Consider the following 14,121-nt stretch of genomic DNA (forward strand, 5'->3'; position numbering starts at 1 on the left):
AAGAGGTCCTATCCGAGTGTAGCCTAGTGTTTTTGTTTATCTCATCTTTGCCATGCCAAAATTGCAATAGGCCTAGCTATTATTGCTGGTGTCAATTAATCGAACCATGGGGACTAGGCACAACAATATAGATGCATTAGGCCTATTTCTTATTATTTTGCTACAGTGGACATATGTTAGCTGAAAAGATAAAAAGTCGAGCTTCATTGGCCCACGCGACCCGCCTTTTACATTTAAATGTTGATTTAAATGCAGATTGTTGTTGCATTCATATATACTACATTAACTACACTGCATTTTCAAGGTGCTATGCTTCCCGTTTATATTATAAGCTAAAACTCTGCGTCGCCTCAAGGTGTTTAGCGTGAGACATGGTCTAACACCAGCTAGAATTCATTTCACCTCAGGTTAATTTCCCACCCGGCATGTTGACAAATCCTGAGGAAAACATGAACATACTTCTTTAATTGACCCTCTACAGTTTGGATAATTTCGTTAATGACGCCCATAGTGTATTTTATCGGGCTACAATACACAGGGTTTGAGTAATCTTCACTTGAAAATATATAATTTCAACATCAATCTTCACTCCTGGACGTAGTCACTCCTGTTCCGGTTTCGTGTCATTTTTAATTTAGCTGTTAACAGGAACGGGGGCTACTCAGCATCTCTCTTCTGGAGACCCAGGGTGCCCTTTTGATCATTTCAAACTCTCTTGGCTATAATAGATCTGATTGGCCGGAGCAGTAAGAAGGGGGGAAAATCTTTAATTAAGCAGATAATCTCTTGTTGGGATGAGAGCGGCTCCATTTCAGAACCCCCCCTGGTTTCCCACATGAGCTCCGGAGCTCCCTGAGATCTGCATGTAGGTATATATCCCTCTTGCAGAGCAGAGTCACCCGGCTTTACAGCACACACATCACTTCTAATTCCCTAAACCTCAGGATGCTTATGCATTTTGAAGTCTACTACTACATTTTCATCTTGATGACTCACGTGAGGTCCTGCTGCACCTGGTAAGTAACCAAAAAAAGAGAGACATTTTACGCACGAGCTTTTTTTCGTTTCTTATTAGTTTCCTTGTTCTTATTACTTTCTTTATTGTTATTTACATTAGGTTTTGCTGTCATAGAGATCACAGAAAGCAGTGATCTTCTTAGCTATACAGATGTTTGTATTCTTTGTATGGAATAATATTGTAAAGAAATCAAGTCAAACTACAGTTTGTTTTATTCTGAGGTTATCTGCCATGTATGGATATGCATGGCATAACACGTTTTGTTTGAAACAACATATTGACTTTTATTTTTTCCAAATATTTGGTGTTCAGCCTTGCAAGTAATTCAACAGATGTTTCACCAATACTTTAGGAGGTGCCTGTAAATTTGCATTAGATAACTCTTTTAATTATATGAAGCAAAGTTGGTGAAAAACATGTGCATTTGATGATGGCGTTGCATGAAAATGATGTTGCATGTTGAAAATGCATTCCATGTTGCGAAAACCAACTGAGGCGAAGTAGCCATGTGCGAGGAAGGATGAGAAACATTTTTGTCTGCTTTGAGTTGTTAATGGGGCTGCCTTCCTCTGCCTTCCAGGTCAGTGAATAATTTCCTGATGACTGGCCCAAAGGTAAGTCAGGTCTTGCGCTTGCTTTTGATCTTCTCTGATGATCTTTATCTAAACCAAGATCCCACAGACTCATTCATGCATTTGAGTTTACATGCTATTATCTTTTTTTTGGAGACTGATGCGCATCCCGGGAAAACAGAGAAGTGTTATCTATCTTGTGTCCTAATGCCCAGCCCCTCTCATCAAAGCCCTGAAAGCAGTCTTCCTTCAGTAACCATTGAGGAATGCTTAACCATGTTGAGGTCTGAGATTTCAGGGATAAGAGGTTAGGTTTAGAGACTGTGTCGGACAGGACTCTCTTTACAATTAGTTGACAGCAGGATTTTAAAACAGGAATTTATTACTTACTTAAAGATGCACTGTTTAAGGGGAGGTTTGGGGTTATGGTTGGGAAAAAAATCACTGCAAACATTTTCATATTTACCTTTTGCATCGCATTCCACCTTTCCTGCTTGTATGAATGGGAGACAACTGATTGTATCTGTCACTCTCCATGGTTTAAGTCCAGCACCTTCACAGTAAATTGTGCAGTGCTAGATCAACACTTAATGTGTAGATTTTAACTCTCCTACTGCCAGTCCTACTCTCTGAATGTTGAATTTACACTGCAAACTTTACTGTGTAATTAGAAGTACTATAGGCCTATTTTAAAGTCTAAAGATCAGGTCGGAGGGGTGCCTTGCTAAGGTGCTTGCCGTAACTGTAAAGGGTGTGTGTGTGTGTGTGTGTGTGTGTGTGTGTGTGTGTGTGTGTGTGTGTGTGTGTGTGTGTGTGTGTGTGTGTGTGTGTGTGTGTAGGGGTGTTTGAGTATGTGTGTGTGTGTGTGTGTGTGTGTGTGTGTGTGTGTGTGTGTGTGTGTGTGTGTGTGTGTGTGTGTGTGTTGGGGGGGTGGTGGTGGTGGTGGAGATCACTTCACTATGTTGTGTTCATAGAGCTGTAGTCATAGAGTGGTGGTGACCTAAGTCTCCTCTTGTGGGTGGCCATCATTAGTGATGCCAGACACTGGTGTAGTGAATGAGGTTAGGACCGTTGGTCTGCAAGGCCACTTGAGACATATTAGGATATATCTCTCGTGCCGAGCAAGCAGCATGTCACTCAGACTCAAGCAGAGTGCAAACGCGATATCCTTTTGTCAGAACTAAGTGGACTCCATATCCATATTTATTTTTAACCCTGTGCCTCATTTTGTTGTTGTTGTTAAAGAATCACAACACAGTTAACATGTAGGCTAATAGTAAAGTGAAAATGTGGATATTTCAAAGATAAGTTAGGACTGTGGATGGATGTGTGTGTGTGTGTGTGTGTGTGTGTGTGTGTGTGTGTGTGTGTGTGTGTGTGTGTGTGTGTGTGTGTGTGTGTGTGTGTGTGTTGATTTCCAACAAACAGTTTCCAACACCAAACTTTGATCTAAAGCATCTGAAGTGCTCTAGATGTTCTGAAGTGTAATAGTAAAGTGAAAATGTGGATGTTTTAAAGATACGTTAGGACTGTGCATGGGTGTATGTGTGTGTGTGTGTGTGTGTGTGTGTGTGTGTGTGTGTGTGTGTGTGTGTGTGTGTGTGTGTGTGTGTGCGTGTGTGTGTGTGCGTTTGTATTGATTTCCAACAACAGTTTCCAACACCAATCTTTGATCTAAAGCATCTGAAGTGCTCTCGTAACCTCTTCTTTTCTTCTTGTTGTTGTTGATTGTCCTTCCTCCCCTCTTGCAGGCCTATCTGATCTACTCCAGCAGTGTGGCTGCCGGGGCACAGAGTGGGATCGAGGAGTGCAAGTATCAGTTTGCCTGGGAGCGCTGGAACTGCCCAGAGAGAGCTCTTCAGCTGTCCACTCACAGCGGCCTCAGGAGTGGTGAGCAAGAAAAAAAAGAGCAAGCTGACACATGCCCTATCATTAATATGGAACCCTAAGCTTTGCATGCACAATTACCATACCAATGCTTCAATCCCACCACTGTTTTTCCCCCTCTTTTGCCCCAAATTAAAGTGTCCCTCAGGAATGTTTCGGGGTTAAACTAAAAGCTGAGAATGACTGGAAGGACATTGCGTCCTTTGGTCACAGTATAGATGGGGGGGAATGCCAAATAGCTTTATAGAGGCGTCTATCCAAAGGAAAACTGGCATTGTGGGCGGTTTGTTTAAGTGCGTTGTTTTGCTGTTGTCCACACAAAACGCTGGCAAAGCCAGGGGATAATCCAATCACAAAACTTTCAAGGGAGACTTGTGTTGTTTACAGACAACAGCCCGAAACAGCATGTGTTGGTCTTTTGAATATTGCCAGTTAATTCTCTGAGAAGAGAGGAGCAGAGAAGAGAAGAGATGAGAAGAGAAGAGGCCGAGGGGGGCTGAGGAAGGGATATCAGAGAGGTGTGTGGAGGGTGAAATAGACGCCTCGTCAGAAGATAAGGACTTTAGGTCAAAGGGCTGCCCCAGGCTCTCTTAAGAGGGCATTCCTGAAGTGCCACAGAGGACAAAGTGAATCTGCCACAGTCCAGCCAGAGCTGACCCGCGCGCCTTAATTGTCCTCTTTCCCATCAACTTGCACCTTCCTCGTGAAGGTTGCTGTCTCCAGACTCCAGATAAGTGGACAGTTCATCTGAAACATTTTGGATGTTTTTTTGTGGGTCATTAAAAAGGGTAAATATCTGTTGTCAGGTGAGGGGGTTGGTTAAATTGATGCTTTTAAACTGATAGGACAGAAGAGAGAATCAGGAGAAAATGTTGAAGGAGATGGAGAGTGGATTATGAAATTCTCTTTAAAAAAAACGTGCCACTAAGGTTTATGGTGTAGGCTAGACATCTCAGCCATCTCAGCCCAAGTAACAGCCTTTTGTGTGACTCTGGCTATGTGTTTTGAACAGTGACAACTCTTTCCACAGCTAACAGGGAAACGGCATTTGTCCATGCCATAAGTTCAGCGGGAGTGATGTACACCCTCACACGAAACTGCAGCCTGGGAGACTTCGACAACTGTGGTTGTGATGACACAAGGAATGGTCAAAGAGGTAAGCAAGCAATGGTGTCTCCACAATGACTGTTAAAAAGGGTCTGTAAAGAAACAGTCCACCCTTTTTTATTTTCACACATTTGCAGACTTTTCCAGTTTTATTCATGCATGTGCATATCTTTTTTTCCACAGTGTTTTCAGTACTTTGATTTCTTGGTATCAGAATTGTTAGCAAAGCTATATTAGAATCATCAGTGGAAATAAATGGAACCATTAGCATCAAGCCTCAAGGGATCACTGGTTGGGATTAACGTTTTGCACTCTAGGAAATTTCGCATTCATTTTAAAGTGGTTTGCAAGTATTTGAAGATGTTTTGTTTGGTACCATAGACTTGTATTGCTTATTATTATTATTATTATTATTATTATTAGCTCCAAAAATATAAACTTTATTTAATTTTTACAAACTGCAACGTTTCGATTCAACAGGGGGATCTTTCTCAGGCATCATACTGTTAAGCTAGGAAATGCAAACACAGAGAAAAATGTATTCTCATATTTTACTAGGGCTTAACTAGCCAACATATCAGCAATTTCTTGAAATGATATTAACTGTTCCTTTAAAGGTGAGGTTATGGCTGGCATTTACCTGAAAATATAATGGTAGTACTGTAGCTGTGGAAGAGATGTCAAGGCAAAGGGACTTTGAAGTGCTTCTAATGGATCTTCATGTCTTGCATGGGCTATCAGAGACTGTGCCTATTTTTCCACACATTTCTGAATACCATGTCAATTTTTTTTAAAAACAGTGCGTTTTATACACACCAGTGCATATTTACCTGCAACAAGAAGAAACACATCTACATGTTACTTTGCCATTTCATTATTGATAATATCTTAGCAATGTGAAAGGCAGGAATGTTTGGCTTCCATAGCCTATGGTTGATACAAAAGTACTTACAAAACTGTAGGCCTATGTAACAGTAAGGGTTGGTAAAAACCACAAGATTTTCGGATATCAATTAAAATCAAAGCTCATCCAATTATAAGTTACGTTCTCCTGTACAGTACACCATGTCTAATTAAGTTGGTTCCAGTTAATGTGATTTGAACCTGCAGCTGTGTCTCTTATGTCCTGTGTTGCAGGGGGTCAGGGCTGGCTGTGGGGAGGCTGCAGTGATAACGTGGGCTTTGGGGAAGCCATCTCCAAGCAATTTGTTGATGCCCTGGAGACGGGACAAGATGCACGAGCAGCCATGAATCTACACAACAACGAGGCTGGACGGAGGGTAATGTTAATAATATTTTGATTAAGTAAAAGAATACCCTCCCAATGTTTTCCGAGAGGTTTTTCTTGCACTGTGTTTTGGACTACAAAGTCTTCAGATGTGAAGGTACTTTTGAAGTTAAATCTGAAGATCTTTTAGGTGGAATCATTGTTCAAGTTAATCATTCTATTAAGTAGCACAATATGTGTTGTTTTTTTTAAATGTTAGCTATATTTATTTGTAGATACACCTGTTTCTGTCTCTGAAATATTCTAGGTCTCAAAAATATTCAGAGAACAGACAGATCTATTTTCTCCAACTGCCTCATATGCTGAACCCTATGCATACATGTACTTGCAACAACTTAGTCAGAGGTGGAGCCAGACTTGAGGAATCTCACTTGGCCACCAGCAGAATGTATAGTGTCCTTTTGAATCATGACCCCCCCGCCCCAGCCCCTCCTTATTCTGAATTATAGGCTACCACCCAAGAGTTTTATTCAGGCTGTTATGCACAAGGTGCCACTCGTCTGGATCATAGTGTGTGCTGTGCGCTCTAGCAGAAGAGCCTATTTACAGCTTGTGAATGTCCTTTATGACGAGACCTTCAGCTTGAGGCTCCAGGGATCAGTGGGTGCAGGCTTAATTAGAGGACCTTGAGGGGCCACCGCAGACCACTATAAAGCTTCTGTATAATGTTGGTCCCCAAACAAGTGTTTTAGTTTTTTTATATTCTTGCAATAAGGTCCTTACATTTATGTTTGGCCTTTGTTTCACTTGAGAAACCCAAGGGGATCATGGATGGCAGCAGCGGCGGTGGCTGAAGTGTTCTTTGTTTTGGCTGCCGGCGCTGGCTGCGCAGCCTCCTGGGATCTTGTTTTGTCAGATCACCACCACGGCACCTGGAGCATCATTGTAACAGAAAAAAATGCAGAATAAGAGACCCTTTTCTATTTCCTCCTCAATGGACTTTCAATTGGGTCCACTCACAGCAGAAAACATGTCGACAATGGTTATACTAAATAAATACGCCCCTTTCCATGGCTGAACAATCAGACTCAATGTGAGTCGTTAATACTTGCTCACCTTTGGGGGCGATGCTTTAGTTGGAGGGAATCAATGTCCTTTTTCACGTGACAGCTGCATTTCAGGATATCTTGAGATGGTAGAAAAGCTGGGTAACTGGGGAATTGAACCTTGAACTTGGCCTGCTTTCATGAAGTGAATTCATCCTCTTTTCTTTTTCAACTTAAATGCATACAATCAGTAGGAAGCTGTATGAAAGGAAAATACAAAATAAAGAGGCCCTACAACTTAGCAGTTAGTGGAAATAAAAGGGATGTAAACAGGGCAAATGTAGTCCCACTGTTTTGCTGATCAATGGTATTGGCACCATGCAATGGCACCATGCAGAGGATGTGTAAATGCACCGTTTGAAAAAATAAAAATGTGGAAATGAAGTGCCACTGTGATATTAAGTTACCAAGGATGGGAGGAATTATTAACAATATAGTTTATAATCAAATTCCTATGTGCTTTAAAAATGTGATCTCTGTGTTGTGTCCTACACGGCAGGCTGTGAAAGGCACCATGCAGCGGACGTGTAAATGCCACGGCGTCTCCGGCAGCTGCACGACCCAGACCTGCTGGCTTCAGCTGCCGGAGTTCAGGGAGGTGGGCAATTACCTGAAGGAGAAGTACCAGAGGGCCCTGAAGGTGGACCTGTTGAGGGGCGCGGGCAACAGTGCCGCCAGCCGGCGGGCCATCGCCGAGACCTTCAGCTCCATCTCCCGCAAGGAGCTGGTGGCCCTGGAAGACTCCCCCAACTACTGCCTGGAGAACAGGACCCTGGGCCTGCCGGGCACCGAGGGCCGGGAGTGCGTCAAGAAGGGCAAGAACCTGACGCGCTGGGAGAAGCGCAGCTGCAAGCGGCTGTGCGGCGAGTGCGGACTGGTGGTGGAGGAGAGGCGGGCCGAGACGGTGTCCAGCTGCAACTGCAAGTTCCACTGGTGCTGCGCCGTCAAGTGCGACCAGTGCCACAAGACTGTGACCAAGTACTACTGCGTTAAGAAGCAGGGACAGAAGGTCAAGAGCATCGGGAGGAGCAGCAGCAGCCAAAGGAAGAGTCTCAGGCTCAGGAAGACTCACTAGAAGCAGAAGGCAACCAAGCTCAAATCCACTGAGGTCTTTTGTGTTTCTGTTTTTGTTCTACACAAATACTCTATTTTTGTTTCCACTAATATAGTAGCCCTCATATATTTCACAAACAAGATTTTTAAAAGTAAGTAAATAATTATATATGTATATTGGGAAAATGTAAACAAAATATGTTACATATCTGAGGAACGAACGTTTCTGAGAGAGCATTGGAAATAAGGGTTAGATTGATGGGTTGAATAAAATAAATACTGGGAAGTACTGAAAATATTGGTCTTGAAAGGTACTATGCTCCGATAATATTTAAATATTATTTTTGTACATTTCTTCATGATTTTATATGTCCATATGTTTTAACATACTTTGCGATGTACTGTACGTGTTTACAAATATAATGTATTTCTGACCCTACATCTTTTAGATTTAAACTGAATTATTCAGGGAAGTCAAGCAATGGCCGAAATACACCAAATGACCACACAAATTCTATCCTGATGGTTTACTATAAATCAGCCTAAACCTTTTTTTTCCGTAAAATACTGCACAGTAATCATATCCAACAATCAATGTGGTTGAAAACATCTGATGCTATGGCGTAAAGACATTGCATATTCCTCCAGAGTGTGTATGTAATTGTAAATAAAATGAGGCACTTTGTACATTGTTAATTTATTACATTTTGCTTTGTTTTGTTCCTTGTCAATCAGGTTTTATAATCACCCCAGAACAGTTTATTTTAGACTGTTCTTCATCATGGACATTCCATATCCAGTTCATTTCTGTCTTTTACTTCATTCCCTCCTTGTATGCAAGTCATCTAAAGATAATGATAGCAACATACTGAAAAGTATACAGTAAATGCATGGATTTACAGTTGTGGAATGAAATAAAAAAGAATGGGTTAGATGTGACTTTTTAAAAAAGCTAGTTAAACATGTGATTTTGTGTAATTAGCATGAGATAATTCCTGCACTGTTCCTTTCAATATCAGATAACCCGGGGGCAAAGCAACAAGTAGAGGAAAAATGTTTAATTATAGCCGTCCCTTTTCACACCTTTCTCAATTTCACCTCTTACAAATGCCTTCCTTTTTATGTCAATGTAATCTTTTAAAGAACTCTCGGTGCCTTGGCCTTTGCTTTGCTTCTTCACTGTTTAATACTGGTTTAATTAACTCTGTCGAGACAGAAGAGGGGGGAAAACATGAACCTAGTTGCCCTCCTTGAGTCATCCCGCCTCTGATTTTGTATGCTAATCTCCTTTTTCAACCCCAGCATCATGGGAAAAGAAAAAAAAAGAGAGAGAGAGAGAGATGTTGGGAAACCTTGGTGTTGCCTGCACAAACAGGGGCTTCCTGTGGCTGCTTTATTCTATGGCCACCTCTCTTTGGCTCCTTTCACTCCTCCAGGGCCTGCTTTGCTCCAGTTAACAATGACTGCCGAGCTAATCAGCTCCCGCGGAAACGCAGCACTGCGGCTGGAGGAGCTAATCCCCCTCTCTCCTCTCCTCCCTCTCTCAATGGGGCTGTCGTCTTCAAAAGGACTTTGGGAAAAGGCTTTGCATGGATTCACACTGTTTGCTGAATGGAAGTTAGTTCAAGTATTGTGCCACAACAAGTGGATTTTATAAACAAATACTTGCCAGCAAACCAATCCACCTGGCAAAAAAGCCAACCCCTACAGTAGCACATGCCTACAAATAAAAAAAAAACCCTAATGCAATCTCATTTGGATGAAACACATTCAGTAAGGAAGTTCTCTCTTCATCACAAACTGAAAGGGTCAAGAAAGCATTTATTGACATCTCATTTTAATATAATATGTCAGTGGGCCTACTGTTGATGCCCGAGGACCCCTTGACATTTAATTTGGTACTACATGAAGAGCGCAAGGGTCCTTTGGTCAAGGATACCACCAGTAGTAATATGAGTAGAGAAATTAAAGTCTGTGAGCTGATATTTTAGCTCAGCAGTTGTATCCCATATTGCACACTTGCGGTATCTCCGCACGTTGGCCAATGACATGAATGAGGGTGTACCAATGATTTTCTTTTATGGAAAAAAGTCATAATTTGGAAAAAGGTCTGTCGCAACTTAGTTAAATACATGATGTTTTCTAAGACCTAGGCTAATATATTTTTATTTGACCAAATTTGAGAGAAAGCTGAAAATACAATAGTGAAAATGTCATTGGGGTTCCATAAAAAAAACCTTCTAACCATATTTCAACATGTTTAAAATGTGTAATGTTTAAAAGAGGTTTCTAATTTGAGGAATTGTGCTTGTACCCCTGATTAAACCAAGGCCTACATGGAAAGTTGGTAACTCAAAGTTGGTGCTCAAAGTCTGGATAATTTCAGATGTTCAAGGTATGGTCAGGTGTATCTGTGTGTGTTGCATGTACAATGTTTTGTCTACATCTATTAAGAATAGAAGAACAAACAAAAACATTTGAAATGTCAACATCAAGTTTATGAACTTCATACCATGAGAAGGTATCTGTCCATCAGAAGGCCTTTAAGTCTGAATGAAAATTAGCCATGTCAAATGATGTGACAATTCACACTATTTGATATAGGCTACCTTATCACCTGGTGAGCAGACGGACTGTCTTCTGATTGGCTGAGCAGATGTCCTTTATTCCCTGGTAGCAGGACAGCTATGATGTCATGCCGGCGTGCGGGCGTCTAAGTGGCTTCTTTTCTAACTTTCTGGCGAAGTGCCGTTACTAATTCTATCGCATCTGGTTGTCTAGTCAAGACCGCGTCGTTAGTTGTATCACATCTGGTTGTCTAGTCAAGACCCCGTTACTAATTCTATCGCATCTGGTTTTCAAGTCAAAAATCCAGTCGTCAGTTCTATCGCATTTGGTTGTCAGGTCACCCCAACGTTCTGCACACATCCTTACATGCCTCCGATAAAGGCGCGTCTCACTAGATTAGGAAGTGGTGCCCATAGCAACGTACCAAGCGCAGTGCTTAATCTTGGCTACTCTCTCACGAAGCCTTAGATCAACATATTAATAAATTAATACTTAAATGCCAGTAACCGGGTGATAAGCGGAACAGCGGCCTTCGAGGTGTCCCGATATCAAGGGAAAATGGACTTGGCAAAGGGAACAGCCCTTCGGCTGCGCCGTCGGGCTGTTAGAACGCTCCGCCTCGTCCATTATTTCCCTTGATATCGGGACACCTCGTCGGCCGCTATTCCATACTTATTATATGGTGTGACGTCATCGGTCGAATGCTCCATTCATTTCAACGGGGCTCCCCAATGTTCGCACGTCTGTTATTTTTCGATAACGGACGGGTTGGTCTATAACAGACCGCTGTCAATGGCAACAAGACTTTTCACTGCTAAAGCGACTTTTCAACAAGACTCTAATCAGCTGCTGTGATAGACAACACCTGTTGGCTACCTAGCTGTTGCCTAGCGGTGTTCCACAACGGCACTGTTTTGTTTTTGCGCAGCAACAATCTTTTGACATTAAAAACTATAATAGACTTAACATTAAATAGGCCTAAAGAAATGTCCCCGCCATGTGTGAATCATTTAAGTATATCCATATAATAAGCGGGTTAACTTTCGGCGAGTCGGTCGCTTTGTGGAATAGCAGCACTTCAGCACCCCCGCGTCGGGGTCTAAAGATTCTCTCTGTCATGCTGCTATGTAAGGGTTAACGTTCGGCGAGAAGGTCGCTACCGTGGAATAGCAGCACGACAGAGAGAATCTTTAGACCCCGACGCGGAGCGGAGGGGTCTTGTTCTCTCTGAAGTGCTGCTATTCCACAAAGCGACCGACTCGCCGAAAGTTAACCCGCTTATTATATGGATATACTTAAATGACTCGCACATGGCGGGGACATTTCTTTAGGCCTATTTAATGTTAAGATTGTTGCTGCGCAAAACAAAACAGTGCCGTTGTGGAACACCGCTAGGCAACTAGGTAGCCAGGACAACAGGTGTTGTCTATCACAGCAGCTGATTAGAGTCTTGTTGAAAAGTCGCTTTAGCAGTGAAAAGTATTGTTGCCATTGACAGCGGTCTGTTATAGACCAACCCGTCCGTTATCGAAAAATAACAGACGTGCGAACGTTGGGGAGCCCCGTTGAAATGAATGGAGCATTCGACCGATGACGTCACAACCATATAATAATCCACGGTAGCGACCTTCTCGCTGAACGTTAACCCATACTTATTACATGCATGCAGTAGGCCTATCTTGTATTTCACAGTGACTGTGAAATATTAGACGTTGACCTAAACCTAACCTTTTCCCAACCCTTAACCTTGTAGGTGTTGTACCATATCAAAATAGGGAATGCAAAATAACAATTAAATTGATATTTAGATTATTCAACAACTGCAGGTAGTTTGTATCACTATCAACATCAGAACACCAGAAATTTTCAAAGAGAACCGTGCATATGTAAAACATGGTACTTAAAAGGAATGAAGTGAATTACTAGTTGTTTGGATGCTGATTAAGTGTCACTCCTTACTTAATAGTTCATTAATAGTTAACTACATGTTGACTATGGGTCTCACAACCAAGGTCATTGAGTGGCTGCTCATGACAATCTCTCTGCCCCAGGCTCATTCTGTTGGTATAGCAGCACAGGGCTTACTCACTGCTTGGCCCCTCATTGCTGTTTGCTGTCTTAATAAAAACTGTATTAGTATAGCTGAAAGTGCTCAAAAAGTTCTGGAATAATGGCATTTTTGAGACGAAGTTGGCAAACAGTCTTATTTTGTCAATTTGGGTGCTGTATTCAAATCTGCAATCTGTTGACCTCTAGAGGTCATTGAAGTTAGGGCCTGGAAGCAGCCGAACCCATTTACCAGCTTCATAAACAATTAAATGTACTAAAATTCCAGATTTGGGGGACTTTCTGTTGAGTGAGAGAGGGAGATTAAAAATATGATAAAATATTGGTGCAAGCTGCTCAGCACATGACATGAGCAATCTGCCCCCTATATTGCCTGACCCATGTAAGCTGTAAGGCAGTGGGCTCCAAAAAATTTTCTCCTAGGGCCAAATTATGTAGAGCAAGTGAGGCTGTGGGCCAAACCAACGCCCCAACCCAATGAGAAAAAGTCAGATGCCTGGACAGAGATTTGGTTTTCACTCTTCCGTTTCCCCCACTTGTTATGAGACTGTTAGCAGAAGATCAAACTCTGTGAATGCTTTGGAGAGATATGACTCACTGAAGTTCAAGTGATCGAAAATCACACACATTGATGTTTTCACTTGTTCTGACCTCATGGCGGGCCAAATGTTTGCCATGCTCAGGCCGGATTTGGCCCGCGGGCCTTTGTTTGGAGACCAAGGCTGTAAAGCGTTAAATTCTGCCAAGAAGATGAGACGGTATTCAGCTCAATTATTCTCCTGCAATAACCAACCAAATACCGTTCTTGTTCTTAGGCACACCCTCTCCCTTGCATTCTCATTCATTTACCTAGAGCCAATAGGATGTCTGCCCGCTCATTTATAAACCCTCTGTCTATCTCTGCTCTTCCGCTGACTAGAGTGCACTGGTGTCGACGCTCCCATCGCCTCCCCTTCAGCCTCCATCGCTGACCGGTCCTCGTCCCATGAGGAGGCTCTGCAAGGTGTCCCTGCTTTCTACGCAGTCCAACACAACTTCAGAGTCTCTTGTTTCTTTAGTCCCAGTTATGGTGTTCATACTATTCCAAGCGGACCATAAATTATTTTCCCCCAACTCCTCTGTTACTTTACTGAGCAAATCAAATCCAAGCTTGATGGGGGTGGTGTAGTTGGAGCTGTCTTCCTGGACTTTGGAAGGCGTTTGATACAGTTAACCACAACGGGCTACTTTCCAAGCTCTCACAGTTGGATTGCTCACCAAATGCTCCAAGTAGGACTCCATCCATAAGTCATTAAAAAATTCATAAAGGAAAAATGGATAGAGTCCTACTTGGACTCAAGGAAGCAGTGCACAAGGATCATGGACACATGCTCCACCCTGTCAAATAGCACAATTGGAGTGCCGCAGGGATCGATTTTAGGACCAATTTTATTTAGTTTATATATTAATGATTTACCTTTGATTTGCCCAGAAGTCCACATGCAAATGTATGCGGATGACACAGTTATTTATATT

The 14,121-nt window shown here is 42.3% G+C and overlaps 1 protein-coding gene across 1 annotated transcript; it reads left to right on the forward strand.

Annotated features, from left to right (window-relative positions):
• Positions 1-725: 725 nt before the first annotated feature.
• On the forward strand, positions 726-8,016 carry wnt8b (wingless-type MMTV integration site family, member 8b). Its single transcript, XM_063192267.1, has 6 exons — positions 726-1,016; positions 1,599-1,632; positions 3,342-3,480; positions 4,508-4,633; positions 5,722-5,864; positions 7,418-8,016. Exons 1-6 carry the CDS (start codon positions 946-948, stop codon positions 7,991-7,993), a joined length of 1,089 nt encoding a protein of 362 aa, XP_063048337.1. The 5' UTR covers positions 726-945; the 3' UTR covers positions 7,994-8,016.
• The last annotated feature ends 6,105 nt before the right edge of the window (positions 8,017-14,121 follow it).

Source organism: Engraulis encrasicolus, chromosome 24 (assembly GCF_034702125.1).
Source record: "Engraulis encrasicolus isolate BLACKSEA-1 chromosome 24, IST_EnEncr_1.0, whole genome shotgun sequence".
In the NCBI taxonomy this organism is placed as follows: domain Eukaryota; kingdom Metazoa; phylum Chordata; class Actinopteri; order Clupeiformes; family Engraulidae; genus Engraulis; species Engraulis encrasicolus.